The 19,348-nt window shown below is 37.5% G+C and overlaps 4 protein-coding genes and 1 pseudogene across 5 annotated transcripts; 3 read left to right on the top strand and 2 right to left on the bottom strand.

Moving 5' to 3' along the window:
* Nucleotides 1-893: 893 nt before the first annotated feature.
* Nucleotides 894-3,378, top strand: LOC110411114 (uncharacterized). 2 transcript variants are annotated; one of them, XM_021421140.2, is made up of 3 exons: nt 894-1,347; nt 1,446-1,540; nt 2,956-3,378. In XM_021421140.2, exons 1-2 carry the CDS (start codon nt 1,255-1,257, stop codon nt 1,503-1,505), a joined length of 153 nt encoding a protein of 50 aa, XP_021276815.1. In that variant the 5' UTR covers nt 894-1,254; the 3' UTR covers nt 1,506-1,540; nt 2,956-3,378. The 2 variants fall into 2 exon arrangements, with proteins under 2 accessions (XP_021276815.1, XP_021276814.1); XM_021421139.2 differs by having other exon boundaries at nt 903-1,347; nt 3,028-3,378.
* A 2,606-nt stretch (nt 3,379-5,984) lies between these two features.
* On the top strand, nt 5,985-9,583 carry LOC110410728 (protein ENHANCED DISEASE RESISTANCE 2-like). Its single transcript, XM_021420587.2, has 2 exons — nt 5,985-7,069; nt 8,877-9,583. Exon 1 carries the CDS (start codon nt 6,106-6,108, stop codon nt 7,057-7,059), a length of 954 nt encoding a protein of 317 aa, XP_021276262.1. The 5' UTR covers nt 5,985-6,105; the 3' UTR covers nt 7,060-7,069; nt 8,877-9,583.
* Nucleotides 9,584-11,081: 1,498 nt separating this feature from the next.
* LOC110410773 (aspartyl protease AED1-like) lies at nt 11,082-12,929 on the top strand (annotated as a pseudogene).
* Nucleotides 12,930-14,676: 1,747 nt separating this feature from the next.
* On the bottom strand, nt 14,677-16,581 carry LOC110411097 (aspartyl protease family protein At5g10770-like). Its single transcript, XM_021421118.2, has 3 exons — nt 16,386-16,581; nt 15,859-16,281; nt 14,677-15,766 (listed from the first exon to the last, which is right to left on the bottom strand). The coding sequence occupies exons 1-3, from the start codon at nt 16,543-16,545 to the stop codon at nt 14,940-14,942; spliced, it is 1,410 nt and encodes a 469-aa protein (XP_021276793.1). The 5' UTR covers nt 16,546-16,581; the 3' UTR covers nt 14,677-14,939.
* Nucleotides 16,582-17,170: 589 nt separating this feature from the next.
* LOC110411199 (aspartyl protease family protein At5g10770-like) lies at nt 17,171-19,236 on the bottom strand. Its single transcript, XM_021421251.1, has 3 exons — nt 18,991-19,236; nt 18,348-18,800; nt 17,171-18,152 (listed from the first exon to the last, which is right to left on the bottom strand). The coding sequence occupies exons 1-3, from the start codon at nt 19,214-19,216 to the stop codon at nt 17,314-17,316; spliced, it is 1,518 nt and encodes a 505-aa protein (XP_021276926.1). The 5' UTR covers nt 19,217-19,236; the 3' UTR covers nt 17,171-17,313.
* Between the last annotated feature and the right edge of the window lie 112 nt (nt 19,237-19,348).

Raw genomic sequence — 19,348 nt, 5'->3', positions numbered from 1 at the left:
ATTTTTTTCAATTTTGGCATTAATCGATTAGGAGAGTTAATTCATTTTGATTACTTCGATTGATTTTTTATGTTTAAAATTTACAATCAATTTAATAAAAAAATCAATTATTAGCATATTTTCTATAAAATCAAAATAATTTATTAAACCGATAAAAATAAATCAACTTTAGTTTTTTTTTTCATAAAAATTTAGTTAATTCGATTTTCGAAATATTAAGATCAAACTAACCAAATATTTATCTCTTGTAATTTATCCTTATAGATTGAGGAAAGAAAAAAAAAACTTATGCTATTATTATAAATGTAATAACATAAACATTTATTTTGTATTATAATTTATATAGTTTTCGTAATTGATAAGAACATTAGCATATGATATCTAAATGGTTTACAATTTGCAATCAGAAAATAATATCCAACAAGCATTGTCTCATATGCAAAAATGTATAAGCATGACTCATATTGTTGACACCTCTATTCTTTAAAAGCTACCATAAATACATGAGATGGAAAGTATTGATATTTGACACCTCATATTATTGACACCTCTATGCTTTAAAAGCTACTCATATTATTATTATTATTATTAATTATGAATAACTGCAACCATTATTGTCGATGGTGAAACTTTTGAAAAAATTAATTACTCAAAAAAATGTATATAGCAAAGGGAGTATATTATTTTTTGTAAAGTTAAAGTTACATGTAAAAATTTTAATTATAATCAATATATTTATATATAAGCAAATTAATTAAACAAATTAATATAAAGTTGGACTAAATCCATAAACATAGACTTAAATCTGGGATCTAAAAATTTGAAGACCTATTGCTTATCATCTAGACAACGTCTGGTTAACAAATGAGTTTAGAATTAATATTCAAGGTTTAGTAATTTTTATGCTAATTATCCTTTTGTAAAAAAAAAACTAGTAGTCCTTGCAGTTATCAACTTTCATAAATAACCAGGTTGATATTATTTTTCTCAACAACAAAAAATAAAAGGGAAAAGAAAAAGAAAAATCTGTCTTGAGTAGGAGAAATTTGTTGTAGGCCAATTCCCAAAGCTACAATCGGGCTCCGATCAATCGAAGATAACGCACCCACCCAGCGGATCAAACTGCAGTTACTGGTTCAGTGCTTCTCAGGCTCATCGCCCCACCGCATAGAAACTCAAAAAACCCTGGCTTCAGGGCTTATCAGAAAGATCCTCCCTCTAAATTTTCCGGTCTCATCTCTTTCAGCAAGTAAAATGGTCAAGGAAGCGCAATCTTTGCGCCCATGGTTTCTGGATTTGGTACCCCTGTTGGTGGTTCTCTTGATAGCTGCTCATGTCTTCGCTTTGGCAAGTCTTTCACTTCACTCTTCACATTTCACCCTTTCTTTCTGATTGTTATTGTCTGCAAATTAGATATTTGATTTGTTGTTTTTTTCTTGTTACAGGTTTACTGGATTTTCAGACTAGCAACCGACAAACAGCCCCAAAGAAGAAAGGCACACTAAGCTATACATTACATTGGAAAATTGGAAAGTACTAGGTTCGTCAAACTGTTTTTTTTCTTTTAAAATTCATCGTCTCTTTCCTGATTCCGTGATGTTTAGTGAAATTGGGTTAGTGGGAAATTTGCTCCTTTGTGCTTTCCCTATTTGGAGAAGTGTGGGTAGAAATCAAAATAGATTTCTTTTGAAACTTTAATATGACAATTTCAAGCTTTCTCACCTGTCTGTCTTTTGTTTCGACAATTCTTGCTATGTTCATACATAAAAACATAAATTTGCTCATTTTGTTTGAAGTCCTATTAATCCCCCACCCTGACCTTATTCCTTTCTGGTTGTATGTTCTTGTTGTGAGACGAGAGATGAGAAGAGGTTCAAGAAAAATATTTATTGGATATGATGACAACTTGGGTCATAATTTTTTTAAAACTATGGTCGTAAGTCTTGAATTTTTTCGATTTGGAGGTTTAATTTGGTTTTGCTGTACTAGAAGGGTTGCGTTTTGGTGCATTATAGACTACTGTGTGGATGCAAAAATTCTTCTAGATCATATGTGTGATCTTGGATTGTCTCAGATGCCTTTGTCTAAAACACCTAGGAGTTTTTAGGTGAGCGCAGATATGGTGACTGTCTTGATTTAGCTAATAATAATGTTGTCTGGAGATGCTGGTGACTGTTCTTTTTTTTGTAGCCTAGTTAAATAGCGATGCTAGCCAAAAATGTCTAATGGGAAAAGAATACTATTGAATACAAGCTATTGTGTTGCGCAATGGGAAAAGCATCAGTTTCACTGTTCGGAAAGCTTGATGTCTGCCAAATTTAACGTCCATCATTTTACATTTCTCATGACCTATTCCAACGAAGTTAACTATTGGATTGATGATGACTTAGAATGATGTTTGTGCATATCATTTAACCCTTCTGGTTTTAAGACACAAAATTTTCTGAATTATTGATTTGCAAGCACACAGGGAGTGTGGAAAGGGGAAGACCTCGGTTCAAAATGTTAAAAACTGCCTGTAAAGGGGACTAGTGTATACGTGCCACCCCCATTTGGGTAGGATAAGAAGATAAAAGGAGTGACCTTTTTATCTTAATAGTGTCCATGGCACAGATATAGGTTGTTATCTATATGTCAATGCAGATTCTAAATTACTGTATTGCCTTCTTTAATTAAGTTGGTTGTGGCACTTCAATTAGCTAGTTTCCTGCTTTTTCTAGCTGTGTTTGTTTCTATTGCTACTTCTACCCTTCTGGTTAATGTTTCTATGCATGTACATCTTGTTATCTTTTAATTAATCCAATCATCAAGGACATTAGGTTCCATATGTCATATGTGGCTTAGATATCATGTAATTAGTCTGTTTAGCTATTTGATCATGGTAAGCAGTTTCAATTACATTTTGATATGATTTGCTACTTGAATATGATTGAAATGTCATCTTATGTTGTACAGATGAGATGAGATTCTAGTCTCTCCTGCTGTTTTATATTCTCAAGAAACCAAACTATGCCTTTCTCTTTGCAGGAGGTTCTTAATGCTGGATTCGATTCTATGTAGAGACAGATTTATAAAAGATTATAAGAAGTTTTGTGAATCCATCATGTAACTCATGCTTTATTGAACATCAGATTTGTTGCGTGGTCCATGCTTATACATTGTTGTTCTAGAGGTTCTTGACTTTTGCCTTTCTGCTGACCAGTTGAATTGGATTATCTTTGTTAGTATGTAAGATGTCAGTGACTATGTGGTCACTGTTGTTCATGTTCTTTCTGTTAGCCAAGGGACATGATTGTTGAATTTCTGACCTTTCTTATTTGGGAATAGTGTTTTCAACAACACGATTACATAAATCATATTGTGGGTTTTCTGTTCCAATTGCACTTTATATTATAACGGCTGCGTCTGCTGTTCTCCATTTGATACATAGCATAGGCAATAAGTCATCTGCGATTGCACGCACAATATACGCATGCATGTATTTCTGGTGTTGCACTGTCATATCTCTTTACCGGCCTAAAGGCAATCAACATTTAGATTGGCATTGTATATACACGATTAGTTTGGAAAGAATCTAGTTGTATAAGGCTATGAGTCTTTAGCTGTGATTTTTTTATCTGATGCAATTAGATGTCTTCATGTGATTAGCCTACTTTGTTCACGATGCAACTTTTAGTAGCATAAAGGGTGATTAGTTCTGTAATTGGTAAACTTATAGTAGCAGAAGTTAGACAAACCATCTCCGCTTCCTTCTCCTATAGCGTACAAACGTGGGAAGTACATTTCCACTAATTAAATGCTAGGAAATATGGTGCGCATTCCTCGTACCAAATGCTTACCAAATTCTCACCCTTCTTGCTTGGTCGAGAACTCCTCATAAAACCAGCAAGTTTGGTCCAGGAATCTAGGTATGGAAAAGATGCATTGTTCATAGAAAGATATTCAGAAGCAACTCTTCTTTTTTGATTAACTCGTGTTTTAAAATTTTAAAATCGAACCGATCAAATTCAATCTTACAGGCATGGCGTCCCATTTACTCTTTAAGGAAGCAAAGGAAAAGCCATCATCATCATGTCTTATGGCACCACTCAGTAGAGGAGAAAGATATTACCATAACATGCCAAGAAATTTATGCGCAATTATTATAATAAAGTGATTAATTATAAGCCAACAAACGCTATCATGGTTTCCTGCAAAAGGCTAATTATTGTGATTTGCAGTTAATGAGTTGTTAATTAGCATCATTTCTACCAAAAACTTAAAAAAAATGAACCTTTATTCGGTTGACGTGAGTTGTTATCACGTGTGCCACGTGTCGTGACAGAGAAAGCCACAAGCCCACAAGGTGCCATAGCGTTGCCTCCAGCCCAGTTCGCCTGACCAAACCACTTCCCATCATCAATGTCTTTTTTCTTTTAAACGTCGACGGTTTTTCCCACGTGTCGCTATCTCCATCGTCAACATCGATGAAGTCAAACAATGCCGTCAGTTTATCATCCCATCTTTCCTTTCTTCGCTCCATTTTCCCGTTTTGTTCTTCCCAATTTTTAATCATCCAATTACCTAATTGCCATTCTATCTTTCTTTAGCCTTAAAAACTTTATTTTAATTTTTATAAAATAAATAAATACTTAAAGACTAAGAAAATATGATATTAAATATATAGATACGAGAACTTGATGAAAGGAATATATATTTATTAAATATATTTATATATATTTAAAATTTTAATATAATTAATTGATTATATTTTATTTATATTTATTTATATAGTTGTTAATATTTAATATTTATATAATGTGATTGAAATACAACTGTCAAATCTTAAAAAAGATATAAGAGATAATATTTGATTTGAATTTTGACTCACCAACTCCCAGTTCTTCAGTGAAGTATCCATATACCTTTAATGGTTTAATTCAGTTGAACAAAACCCTTAGTTCAATAACAATCACACTAATATTTTTAATTATTTTAAATATATTTTTAATCATTTAATTCTGTAACTCATGATTATACGTCAATTATAAAATATAAGAAAAAAAAGATATCAATAAAAGAAAAATTATGGTATTTCATTGATATTGAAATAATCCATAATCCCATCAATTTATGTTTCTAACTATAGAATGATGATTTTGATAAGGTAGTGAATGGGCCTTTCATAAAAAAAAAAAAGGTAGTGAATGGTTTTGGTGTGCTTAATTACATAATCAAACTATTAATATGAAAGAAAATCTCTTCCACGTGCATCCTTAGAAACTATTTTTTAAAATCGAAGGGCCAAAAAACAATTTGCCCATACTATATTCGCATGTGTAATTAAAAAAAAAAAAGTCAAGGTGCATTTGACTTTCTAACGCCGAGGGAGAGGGGGTCTACCAAAATTACGGCTGTTGGTTCCTTAATTAAACTTGTTTAATTGATCTACTCTACAAAATTACAAAATTAAAGGATTATAATATTAATTTATATTATGAAAAAAGTTTATATTTAATACACCAGTAAAAAATATATTTTATACACTATTAGTGAGTCAAATATTCTCACAACAATAATAAATAAATTTAAAAATTGAAAAGTAAAAAAAATAATTTTAAAAATATTTTTTTGATTTTTTACTTTTATACATTTATAATGCGATTCTATATCATTAATTATGCATAAAATATAAATATTTATATTATATTTTTTTTTTCATTTTCTTTGAGATATATGCAATAATGTCTTTTAAAAAATATGATTTTTTTAAAATTTTTTATATTAAAAAATATTTAACATTTATATTATAAATAGTTTAAATTTTGATGTAAAATACATTAAATATATACAAATAATATAAAAAAAAACCCCGAATGTTCGGTAATGAAGTGGCTCTGTCGTAGTTTGGTGGAAAGTCAGGGGCACATATCCTCTACCCTTTATCACACCACGCGGATTCGCCCCGGTCTGCCCTCCCCCACTCTGCTCACTCTACAAAGTACACCAACCTTGTCGCTCGTCCTGATTAAATTTTGTCTCCGTATTAAAGAGGCGGAGAACAACCGGAAGAAGAAAAAAAGAATAAATAAAAAGAGCAGAGAGGAGGAAATAAAAGAGGATATCATGTGCCCGACAAAGCAAAAACACCGGGCCTCCGCCGTGGAATCCGCCAGCCAATACTCCAGATCGGGTTCAACAGCTACTACTACTGCTACTACGACTACAGCATCATCAATCCCCGATTGGATCGCTGAGTCAATTAACGGTGGATCCTTGCGGCAGGTAGACCTTGATAAGGGAACCAACGGTTGGGCCTCACCCCCCGGTGATCATTTCTCTCTCCGTTCTAAAAACTACCTTACCAAACGACAAAAATCGCCCGCCGGCGACTATTTGCTCGTTCCCCTTGGTATGGACTGGCTCAAGTCCAATTCCAAGCTCGACAACGTACTCGCCCGTCCCGACAACCGTGTTTCTCACGCGCTCAGTAAAGCTCAATCCCAAGGCAAATCCATGAAAAGCTTCATTTTCGCCATCAATCTCCAGGTCCCAGGTAAAGATCATTATAGCGCTGTTTTTTATTTCGCCGCGGAGGATCCTATCCCTTCTGGTTCGTTGCTCTACCGGTTCATCAATGGCGACGATGCCTTCAGGAACCAACGGTTCAAGATCGTCAACAGGATCGTCAAAGGACCGTGGATCCTCAAAAAGGCAGTGGGCAATTACGCGGCGTGCTTGCTAGGTAAAGCGTTAACGTGTAATTATCATAGAGGAGCTAACTATTTGGAAATTGACGTGGATATCGCGAGCTCGGCAATCGCTAACGCGATTTTGCACCTCGCATTGGGATACGTGACGAGCGTAACAATCGATATGGGATTTGTGGTCGAAGGCCAGACCGAGAATGAGTTGCCGGAGAAGTTGATCGGCGCGGTCAGGGTTTGCCAGATGGAGATGTCGTCGGCCACTGTGATTGACCCACTTACGCCACCGATTCTGACAGCGGCGGCGCGTGGGATGGGTTGTTCTAAGGTTAATCACCATAAGTCCGGTAATGAAGATGATAATCAGCTATGATGTGATGGAGGTTAATCTTAAACCCCCCTTTTTTATCTCAATTTTAAATTTAATCATTTCTCTTTTATCATATGAATTGGATTCTCTTTTCTGGAGGGGATTGATGGTTGTAGATAATAAAGTGGATAACAAATAACAATGTGCTCGGATTTTCCTTCTCTTTTCTTCGTTTACAATCCATCTTTCTTGCCTTTGATTTCCATTCTTCTGTTAATGAGTAACGAAATGGAAAAGAAGGGGCCGAAAGGAAGGTATTGTTGATAAATGACAGCGATGTTTGGCTGTCGTTGTCGCTTAGCGTTGCTTTTGGGCACTTGCTTTTTGTTGCTTTCTAGCGTGGGGGAGACTTGATATTTTTGTTTACGTTGGCCACGGCGGGTGGGGACGCCGGGATGGGGCTTCTCCCTTTTGGTCACTGCCGGCCACTGTTAAGATTTTGTGGGAAAACATATTGTCAGTAAAGTTGGATGAGGACGGTGGCTCCGCCGCAGTTCCTGCCAAAGATGAAAAAATGGCCAATGATGTTTCCATCATAATCATTTGACTCCCCATGTACGAATCTTAACTGACAAAATCAGTTCGGGTACTCAAAATTAGATTTTATACATGGACTTTTGAGCTTGAACTTAGACATTTTCTCATTATTTTCTTTAATACATAAACGTTTGTTTCTTTTCCTTTAAGGTCCAAATTCTTTATTTAAATTTGTCACGGAACAATTCTAATGGTATGTACTTAGTTCATGTTTTTTAATAAATCGGGTTTGATATTCGAGTATATTCGAGATAATGAGATAATGGTATGTACTTAGATAATATTCGAGGATTGATATAATCGAATTCAGATAATAGATATTTTAAAAATAATATACAAAATTTTCTAGAATTTGTAATAAATATTAAGAATGTTAGCTAAATGTATTTGATTAGGTTTCAATGTCTATTACACATAAAGTTATCTAAATTTAACAGGTTATGCAATTCATCAAAATTGATTTATGATTTGAAGAAATGAGAATAAGATATTCAAAAACTCTCTCTTTAATTCTATTTATACTACTGTCGGCATTGGTTGACTTTCATTGATTCCGAGGCAGAAGAGGACGAAAACTCTATATATTTATTCGTTTCTCAACTTTTTAATTGCTTCTTTATGTATCTACGTTAAACTTCCTTGCCTTGAATTTATTTGCCAAGGATTCTCTTTACCGATCTCACGCATTGCCGAAAGATTCGATTTGTTTATTTCATGCATGCATTTTGCCGTTAGAAAACGAACATGGTAATTCAATATCATTTTGTGGGAGCAGTTGGTTCGTAGCATTGTTAATGCCTATCTCTCTCCTCCTTTTGGTTATTATAATTACTATATAAATTTTACTCGAATTTATATAGTGAATTTTTTACTTAAATTTCGCTCGAATCTGATGGTAAAACACTCTAACCTTATTTAATGAGATCGAATAATATAAGATATTCAATTATAAAATACTAACTCTTGTCTCGCTTTTAATTATCGATAATGGGGTTTAAGGGGTGGTGTTGTTTATTGGCTCGTGCTTTCTTGATTAAATCAAAGAATCGAACATCATCTGCTTTGCCAGCTTCTCCCACTTCCTTTCGAGATTCTCGCTAATAACGCCTGCTATAAATGAATCAATGGCGTTCATATACAGTCGTTAGGCCTTATAAATATACTATTAAAATGACTTGTTCACTCCAAGAATACCCAATAAAGATTGAGTTTTATCTTTTTCCTCTTTCCCTGCTGTAATCCATCCAATTTTCCTTACTTGGATCTTCCTTATACTTTTGCAGTCGTGATGAAGAAGACAGAACCAGCTTTAGCCTTTAAGGTACGGGCGTACAGGCAGCCAGCCAGAAAGAGAAAACTATGTGTTGTTGTTCTTGGGATGTCATGATTCCTTCTTCTTCGTCTTGATTCTGAACCCAAATCCTAATTTTTTTTCTTAAAAAAAACATAATTATGACTTTTCACTTTTTGATATTTGGAATCATGGTGCCTCAAGTTTAACAAGATCCGACAACTTCATGTGTAACAAGACAGCGGCGTCGGAATATTTGGGATGGCAGCATTTGTCTTTCTTCTTTTTTTTTGTTCAGATTGGTAAAATATTGTTTCTTTTGGCCCTGAAACAAAGGTTGGCCAAACTCATAATGACGTGGGGCTAAGAACCTTCAGTAAAGCAGAAAATTGGAGTGTTTCAAACTAAATCAGATCAGCATAGTTTGCACAAGTTGATGCTTTTTACCTTAATTTTCATCCCATAGCATTGGAGGGTCTTTAGGTGACTCTCCTAACTGTTTTCTTTTGATATTAGTGCAAAATTATCCATACTCGCAGTGCCAGTAAGGCAGATTTTGGCACCAAAGTGATGATGTACAGATCCACTTGCATCACGAGAATCCAGTAGACAGTTGGGGTATGGATAGCTAGAAGGACGGATGATTGAAACCAGACAACTGTTTTTGAATTATGCTCTTTTTGGTCTGTTTGTTTTTCCTTGAATGATAGGTATGGCCGTAGCCCGCATGGATGGTATGGTCCATATTTGGAGACTGACTTCTATAGTCAGTAGATCCTAAATGATAGCATTAATACAAGATTCCGTAATATTTTCGCTCAATTTTTTATGTCGGATTACTTACCTACTTGATCCATTGGAGTGCTTAGCGTGACATCTGAATTGAACCTATGTCACCATTTAAGGAGTCATTACGTTCTCTCTAAAAATTAACTTATTAAGATGTGCGATCTCTACACTTGTACGAGGATTCCCTGATATCAGACTAGTAGAGGTGGGGTGTATTGGGTTTATGAATACAGACTACAGAAGATAGACAGAGAGAGCTGATACTCAAGCTGATGGACTTTAGTATATATCCATTTTCAAATGAACCCAACAGGGGAAGTAATTCTGTTGTTAAGGAACATGTCCATGCCCAAGAATCTGCTGTTTTTTCATACCCTGCTGGATATGAAGAGATATCCAAAAGCAGGCTCGTCCAGAAAACCATGATTATTCGCCAGAGTGTGCAGCATTAACTCCAAACTATAGCAGGAGCAGGACCTCCATTTGAGAACATGGGCGGTGCTGAAGAAAGTGAAGTTCAGTATATGTTTTCAAAATAAACACACACAGTTTACTCTCTCACCAATTGAATCCAAAGGCTTGATTTGGACACAATACCCTAAAGTTATTCATCACAATATATTTAGCAAGAAAATTTTATTTCCTTTCTAGGGTGGCCAAAAACAACAGGTAGGTCTTCCCCATGTTTGTTAGTTCAGAAAGCAGAAAGGATTGAGTCTGGTTCTTGGCGTCCTGATTACTCATGTTTACAAAATTTGACTTCCTCCAAATTCTCAGAAGAAGAAGTTTCCAGTGTAAATCCCCATTTTTGTAAGCCAGGCTGAAAACAGAGTACCAGGTCTGTTTCCTTTTGTAAAAGGCTGACCCTTTCAATCAATGAAATTATTCTAATTTTCAAAAAAAAAATCCCCATTTTTTGGGCCAAAATATCTTGTAACTCCTTGGACTCTATATGAGGAACAGAGCAGGTTAGGAAGATTAATCACAAAAGGATTTCTTTACTGGGGGCCAGAACTTGATAATAGACGTGTGGGTCGGTCAACGAGAGAACTGGTCAGTTAGACGTGATTCAAGAGGCAAATACCCGACAAGGAGTCAATGATTCCAGTAGCATACACCAGAGTATCACAACCGGGATTCGGCTGAACTTACTGGAGATTTAAGAAAAAACTGATAAGATTTTCCCAAGTTCGAGTGGCCAAAAAATTAACCTATAAAAAGAACTCAAAAAATGATGGAAATTCATAATCTGGACGTAATTGTTACGTTGCAGAGACTGGTAAACGGTTTACTTATTTTTGCACGAGGACTTGCGTGTTTTAACCTTGAAGTCTTCGGCACGATCCATGACTAGAGAGCAAGAAAACAATAGAACTTTCCTTGCAAAGAATTTTCATGGAGTCTCCTGCAAATGGTTTGATATCTCTTTATATAAATGCTTGTTCCGAGTTGAATAAGATAACATACGCAACTGGAACCTGCTGCAATCATAAGTAATATGACCGGTTCCTCAGCATTGATGGCCATTGGCCATATTTTCTTCTGCTATATCCTGTTTTTCTCTCTTCATGCGAACAAGCCATTTGTTTACGGTGCTGGAGTAGTGGAGAAACACAAGTCGCCTGCCCTTCCAGGTTACTCTTTCTACCTTTGTTCTTTATTTCCTTATCCATCTTGGCAAATTACTGGTGCAAAGAAAAAAATCCCTCAACAGCAAACATTCCATCTTTCATGTCCTGCACGAGGTTTGAAAGTATTCGATCGATTTGGACCCTCCTCACCATCTGGCCGTAAGAAATCATCCGCCACTTCCAGCTGGGTTCGGTCCAACACGAACGCAGGGTTAAGGATGTCTATTCTAAAACATGTAATAGGGGGACATATGTTAGGAAACGGGCGCATGACCCCCTTTTGGCCACTCTGTAGGTGCTGGCAATTATATCATCACGGTTGGTCTCAGCACGCCCGTAAGGACTTTTAACTTGATTTTAGACACGGGGAGTTACGTAACCTGGGTACGCTGCCAACCTTATTTGCAGGGTCGCTGTCCTGAACAACAGGAAAAGGTGTTTTATCCTTCTTCTTCCTCGACTTACTAGAAGGCGCGGTGTTGGCCATCGTGTAATCATCGCCTGTCATACTTTGACAAATCTTACTCCTCTGGATTTTTTGTGCTTGATACGCTTACCATAGAGCCCTATCATGTTCCTAACTTTGCTTTTCTTTGTGCTCAAAATTATAGTGACAGCTTTGGTGAAGCATCTGGGATACGAGCCTTAGGACAGGGCAGCACTAGCACTTCTGACCCATTCGGTGATTACTCTTTGGTGTGCCAAACTACAACAATTTTTGACATGGTTTTCTGTCATTGTCTTCCCGTGGCTGGAAACTCAATAGGGTACGTGTATTTTGGTAAGGAAGCTCTTGAAAAATGCCAGAATTCTGGTCCTTACACGCCGCTTCTAACTAACCCAAGTGACCCAAGCCTTTACTATGTAAATCTTATTGCCATAAAGATAGGCCGACAAAGATTGCAAATGCCTTCTGTATCATCATCTTCATCATCACCCAGCACCATAATAGATTCAGGAACTGTCATTTCTTGTCTACCTTGGTCAGTCTATTCAAAGCTTAGCTCGGAATTTAAAGAATTGATGTCGAACTACCCTGTTGCTTTTCCTGATGGAATACTGGATACATGCTATGACCTGCAGGGGCATTACAATTATGCAATACCAAAAATGGTGCTACATTTTGAAAATTTAGATGTAAATTTGGACCAAATAGCAGTTGCTTGGAGAGGATAAAAATCGTCTCGAGTTTGCTTGGCGTTCGCTGGAGCAGATGACTTCACAATCATCGGTAGTGAGCAACTGCAGAAGCTGAACGTACTCTATAACATTCAAGACACGAAGGTAGGAATTGAGCTTGGTAATTGCTAATGACATCCAACATTGTCATACAGGAGTCTGAGCTGGTGAAATGACAATAAGAGAGCCAACTGCGTGCTCCTTCATTTCTTTTAGTTGTTGGGTTTTAAATGTATAAATCCAGTTCCATCATGTCATGAATGTAATCCCCCTAAATTAGCAAGCAATTGCTTAGGTGGAATTAATCTTTTTCCTCTTAATATCTTGAATCAATACAAGTTTACTTAATATCTATGTTAAGAAAATTTGCTGTATTGAATTTAGTACTTGGAAAGTTTGTGGTTAATGCCACAAAGATTTGGCAAATTATGGAAATTAAGGTTGAAATCAAGGAATAAATTGTAATTGGAGAATCCTAGTACAGGGTGCCTTGCTTTTCCTTGAGTCAACCATTGGAATTTTTAGGAGCCACAAAAAGTCTCTGGCATTTATAGTAGAAACAATAAGGAATACGTGCATGCTTGTTATAAAGTATCAAACCAATGCAAGAAGCTGTCAAAACAATTAATCTGTGCATTGTGTGATCTATGGCAGGTTCCCATCTTTTCACAAATCACGTCACAACCTCTTGCCTTCTCTCGTATTCTTTGCTGGTACTTTTCTTTAGTATTATTCAGATAAGTTTCTGGTTTCAAAAGGGACAGCAGACCATCAGCAAGCTGAGGAAATGAAGTCACCAAGGTCTACTTCAACCTGCTCCTCTTCTCTGATGTAGGTTTTAAAAATTTGGCACTGAAGTGTAGCTATGCTTCTTGTGCCATGTTACGTTATATGTAGTCTGCAGTCTCTAGAGCATCATATATGGTTGGCTAAGGATTTTAGGTATTTCAACTAATGACAAAGCTCTAGCTTTTTAGCGGACTTGTTATAGATTGAATTTTAGTTTTAATCTTTTTATCACAAAGTTTGTATCGTAACAATCCATTTTTCAGGTCTCCACATAGCAGAAAAACAGCTCAAGTTATGAACCCTGCTCACAACTTGGACGAGAGAATTCTTCTTCCAGTTCTCACCAAAATTTTCTCCAAGATGAATCCAGTTCGCTATCTCAATGGCATAAACTGAAAATAGATGATCTGGGTTATGGACCAAAGTGCCAGTTGGGGGCGACCACATTCCCTTGGCGCTGGTAATTATGTTTCCATAGTTGGTTTTGGCACTCCAAAGCAGGATTTTGTGTGGATTCTGGACGCAGGAAGTGGGATCACTGGGATGCAGTGCCAACAATGTTCCGCCCAGCAAAACGACCTTTGGCATCTTCAACTTTCTCAAATGCTGCGCCCAATTTTTCCACTTGTGATCATGGCCCGACAAATCCTATTCAAGTGGCTATTATGCAATGGAAACAATTATCCTTTCGGACTCTGATAAGCTCCTAAGCTTTGTCTTTGGTTGTGACCAAAATAACAGCGATGATTTCTTTAGGCAGCCGGGTTGCTAGGCCTTGGACAAAGAGAATATTCTCTAGTATCTCAAGCTGTCCCGGCCTCACCATCACCACAGCTACTGGACTTGTGCTACCAGGGATGTGGTATTTGACATCACTAAGCATGGTACTACATTTTGGAAATTTCGGTTGATGTTGATCTGGACCCATCTGCTGTTATCTGTCCTGACAAGGAAATAAGTGACAGATTCTGCTTGGCTTTTGCTAGCAACAATTTTACACAAGGCTGGACCATTATTCCATTCACCAATTATGAACTGTAAACGTACTCCATGAGCTACTACATGGAATTCTAAGACATGGTGTCTGTAGTTGCAGCTACACATGGCCAACAGATGATCTATGGAGCTTCTGTGAAGATCTTTTTTATGCTGAATCAACCATTATAATCTGAATCACTTCATTTTATATTAAACATGGTACATGGAGTACATATCTTGTACATCTCTCTGTTGGAGGGCACTGTTCTAGATTTGCCTTGGTTTACACTGCCTTATGACTACCACAGCTTTCTAAGTTGAATCTATTTCTGCCTAGTCTGCAACTTGACTATGTATGGCTACTACACTGATGCTTGCCAAAGACAATAATCTTTTTATCTTCTTTATTGATTTCTTTCACATGCATTTTGACTAGAAGACTGAAGACAGATATTTGTAGGAGGAAAAAGATTTCCTGCTTAGCTGACAAGTTCAACCATGCGTAACGCAGGAAATTGAAGCCTGCATTACCACATTATTAGACAAATTAAGATGAATCTATCGCAATCTTGATTTGCAAAGTTAAACGTTCTTATTTTATTTAGTAGACTTATTAAACTACTCTGGCATTATCACAATAATGCTATGATAAACGAGGATTGTCTTCCTAGCTCCCCTGGTTGCATATCTTAGTTACAACCACCGGGTGCAAACCCAATCCTTCCTTTAACATCATCATAGACCACCTCATATGTCTTCTGCTGAACATTTCCAAAAATGGCCACATCATTGGCATCCTTGTTTGCGGCGAAGGCCAGACACGCTTGCGATTCATTTCTAATGTAGAAAATCCCGCTGAAGTCGATATCCACCTCAACACCGCCATTGAAGACTATGCCGATCGTAGGCGCTATAATAACATCAGAACGGCTAAAGTCATAGCACGTGTCAAGGATTGAGAGCGCGGGTGCCCTTGGATAGCTGGTCATATATTTCTGAAACGACGATTTGAGTTGAGCATATGCTGTAGGAGGGAGGCGAGTGATTACAGTTCCAGAGTCAATAATCGCACCAGCAGTGGTGAAAACTGAGCTTTTGATGGGTACCCTTTGGCCGCCGACGTTTATTCCGATGATGTCAAGGCCGTAAAATAGTGTATTCTGGAATGATTTTGACATTGGTGTGAACTTGATGGTCTTTGGGAGTTTGGTTCCACCAAAGGTAAGGTACCCCGTTAAGCTATCATCTGATGGTAAACAGTGGGAAAAGATTTTCTTATATTTCCTGGCAGTTTGTGCTACAAAGGAAAACTTGCCTCGCGCAAGGCCTATGAGCCCAGCTACACGATTCCCTTTTCGAAATTGGTTTTGTTGGCCGCAGCCAAATAAGTAGCCTGGGAACACGTCTGACCGTGAAATTGTTAACTTTTCTTTGGCCAAAAAGCCTGCTGAAGACGACGAGTCACCGTAAGAGATACCGTACACACATGTCGAGGAAGAACAATCCTGCTGCATACCTACATTTATATTGCAGATTTTAAAAAATTTTAATTCAAAGATTTCAAAATTTTGAATTTGATGAAGTTTGATGATTTACATTTACTTTTACCTTCTGCAGAAATCTGATTGCATGTTGCTGCGCGACAGGAAACGTTGGCATATGACCTTGATTTTGAAGGGTCGAATATTGGTTCGACTTGGTCATGGCAAAACCCTGCGCATGGCTCACACTGGGTCCAAGTGAAGTGACTGCCGGTGTCAAATATGAGAGCATATTTTTTCCCTGGCGTGCCAAAGCTCACGGTGACAAGGTAGTTGCCTGTGCCGACCGAGATTCCTATCTTGGTTGGAAGTGTAACAGCATCCATCTCCTCCATGGAATTCATGTAAAGACTGGAGTGGATTGAATCTACCCTGGACTGGTCTTGACTCAGAATTTCAGCATGAGAGGGAACCTTTGCTCTGTCCTGGCTCGACTGAAAGCACGGGCCATGCTTGTGTACTACTTCTAGTGATGACTTTCTGTTCATAACTGAAAATATATATATATATATATATATAGTTAAACTGGCTAAATCCTGATAGCAAGAGATGTTATGTTAATGCTCTAGCAATTAGCCTTAAGATTTGTTATACCTTTGGTGGATGAGTTGCATACAGTTGATGGCAGCAGGGAACTTATCTGAAAAACATGACTATGACGAAGACCCTCAGTTTCCAGGGTACTCATTTTTTCCTGAAAGGCATAGCTATTTTTGGAAGAGTACAGAAGCAATAAAAAGATGAGAGCAGCCATCGACTTAAACGTCTCTCTCTGTGTAATGTTTCACAATTGGAATTGGGAAACTATTGCCGCTTGGTTACCCTTATATAGAATCAATGTTGGAAACCAAACACTAGTCAAAGTCTTGCCTTATCCTTTGGTCATTCTTCAAGCACCAGGGAGTTTCTTAGTGGAAGCAAAAAAGTGCCTCTTTTAACCCATAGTGAAGATAATCATTATAATTCCATTTCTTCGAAGAAATTAAAGAAGGTGCATCTCCAGCCGCAGACTTCGGCCAAATTGCTCGTGTTTATGTCTTGTGACTATTTTAATGTTTCATATACTCTTTCTGCACTAGCTGATTGTTTATTTCATGTGACTATTTTATAATAAAGCCTTGATTATAAAGTGGAAAAGAAGAGGATAATGAAACTGAAGATTATTTTTTTGCAAGGATTCGATTGGTGGTTGATGTGTATCAGCCACTAAATGGATAGAAAATGATTGGCTTTGTAGAAAACTATCCTTACTTTTTAATGTGGCTTGTGCACTAGGCATCATCCCACTATATAGAAAAATGATATTTATATACTTCTCTCGTCTTTAAATTTTTTATATTATTTTTTTTAATTTTCACGACAATTAAGACAAAGGTTATAATTATAGATGAGATGAACTGCATCGATACTGAAAGATAGCTTTCTCCAATAACAGTTATTCAATTTTACGCCATAAGTATATACCATATGATGAATAGTCTACATTGAGGATTGCTCTTCTGAATCAGATAGACAAACTTGATTACGGGCATCCCCCAGCAGAAAATCCAAGCCTTCGTCCAGCGCCGTCGTGTACCACTTGCAGTGTCTTTTGCTGCGTATTCCCAAATATCGCCACTTCACCGTCATCATCATTTGCAGCAAACGCTAGGCATACCTGCGACACAGTATCAGAGTACATTGTCCCCACCGGGATGATTTTCACCTCAACGTTTCCGCGGAAGAAGATGCTTATCTTTGGTATGGAGACGGATTTATAATTGCTAAAATCATAGCATGTGTCAAGGATTGAAAGTGAGTCAGTCATCGGGTATTGACTCATCCTTTGTCGAAACGCAGACCTCAGAGCTGCATAGGCAGTAGGTGGCAAGCGAGTGATGACCGTCCCGGAGTCGATGATTGCACCAGCAGTGGTGAAAACTGATGCTGAAATCGATAGCCTTCGGCCACCAACGCTGATTCCAGTAATGTCAAGGCCGTAAAAGGATGAATCCTGGAGGCCTGCGGCTCTGGATAATGGGGTGAATTTTACGGATTTCGAGCTGCCCTTACCACTATCTTTTCCGAAAGTGAGGAAACCTGTTAAGCTGGGGGATGATGGCAAGCAGTAGGAGAAAAACTTGTTGTATTTCCTGGCGGTTTGTGAAGGCAAAGATAGATTATCTCGGCCAAGTCCTAGCAAACCGGCTGCGCCAGAGAAAGTACCTTGGTTGTTTTGGCCACAACCGAAAGCAAAGCCGTCGAACACATCTGTTGATGTTAGGGTTAGCCTTTCCTTGGAAAACAATCCAACCGAGGAAGAGGAGTCTCCGTATTGAATGCCATAGACACATGCCGATAATGAGCAATCAAGTGAGTTACCTGCTAACATTTGCTTTCACGTGATAATCAATTTAACAGTAAACTTCAAAATGTGAATCTCTAACTATAGAAATTTGAACTTATTCTCCAATTTTGCTAATCTTGCAAGGACAATTGCCAAGTTTTGCCAGCTTCTGATATATCTCAAGCAATTTACATCCAAATTTGACCTTACCAAATTTCAGATTAATATACCTGTTGCAGATAACAGTGAATTGCAGAGCGCCGAGTCGCATGAAATGTTGGAATACGTCGAGGATTTCGAGGGGTCAAATATCGTTTCCATCTGATCATAGCAATATCCATCGCAAGGCTGACACTGTGTCCAGGTGATGTCGCTTCCTGTATCAAAAATAAGAGAGAGTTGTTTCTTTGGGGAGCCAAGACCCACTGTGACTACGTAATCCCCCGAGCCCACCACGCTACCATCCTTGGCAAGGAGATTGGCGGCATCAGTCTCCTTCATATCGCTGGATCCTGCTGAGTTCTTGGCCAGTCTGGACCGAATGTATCTCACTCGGGCTTGATCCTGGAAGAGGGTGTCCGCGTTCCTGGGAGTTTTTTTCGCTTTGTCTTGATGGAGCTGAGAGCAAGGTCCATGCTTGTGGACAACTTGTAACGATGATTTCTTTTTGTGGAGAGCTGAAACTGAGTTAAATACACATAAATTAAGATTAAGAAACAATCAAACAAATTGAAAAATCATCTTGTTTGATTCGATATTTGATTTAACTTTCAATTAGATCATATTAAAAATCTTTTACTACAAAATCAGATTACTTAATTTGAACTAACATAGCTAGTCAATTCATCACCAGCTATGATTTTATTAATAAACCTTGGGTAGACGAGTTGCAGACAGCTGATGGCAGTAGAGAGTTAACGTGAAGAACATGATGAGTATGCTGAAGATCCTGGCTGCGGTACTCCATGTTACTCTTTGCTCTTCGGCAGGCATAACTCAGAAGCAGGAGAGAAAAGAGAAGAGCAGACAGGAGGAATGCAAACGAGTTTGGGAAAATCTTGGCTGTGGCCATTGATGAAATTTCTTTCTGATGTTTCATATATACTTGGAATTAAACATTGCTTGGTCTCCTTTATATAGAGTCTTACACAGTTATTCCTAATACATTTTTGCCTTTTTTGGGTACGTCCTAGTACATTCTTGTGCTTGTTCTTACAAAATTTCCGAACCA

The sequence above is a fragment of the Theobroma umbraticum genome, unplaced genomic scaffold, assembly GCF_002168275.2.
Source record: "Theobroma umbraticum cultivar Fairchild unplaced genomic scaffold, ASM216827v3 scaffold_56.0, whole genome shotgun sequence".
Taxonomy (NCBI): domain Eukaryota; kingdom Viridiplantae; phylum Streptophyta; class Magnoliopsida; order Malvales; family Malvaceae; genus Theobroma; species Theobroma umbraticum.
This window is presented reverse-complemented; position numbering and strand designations above follow the sequence as displayed.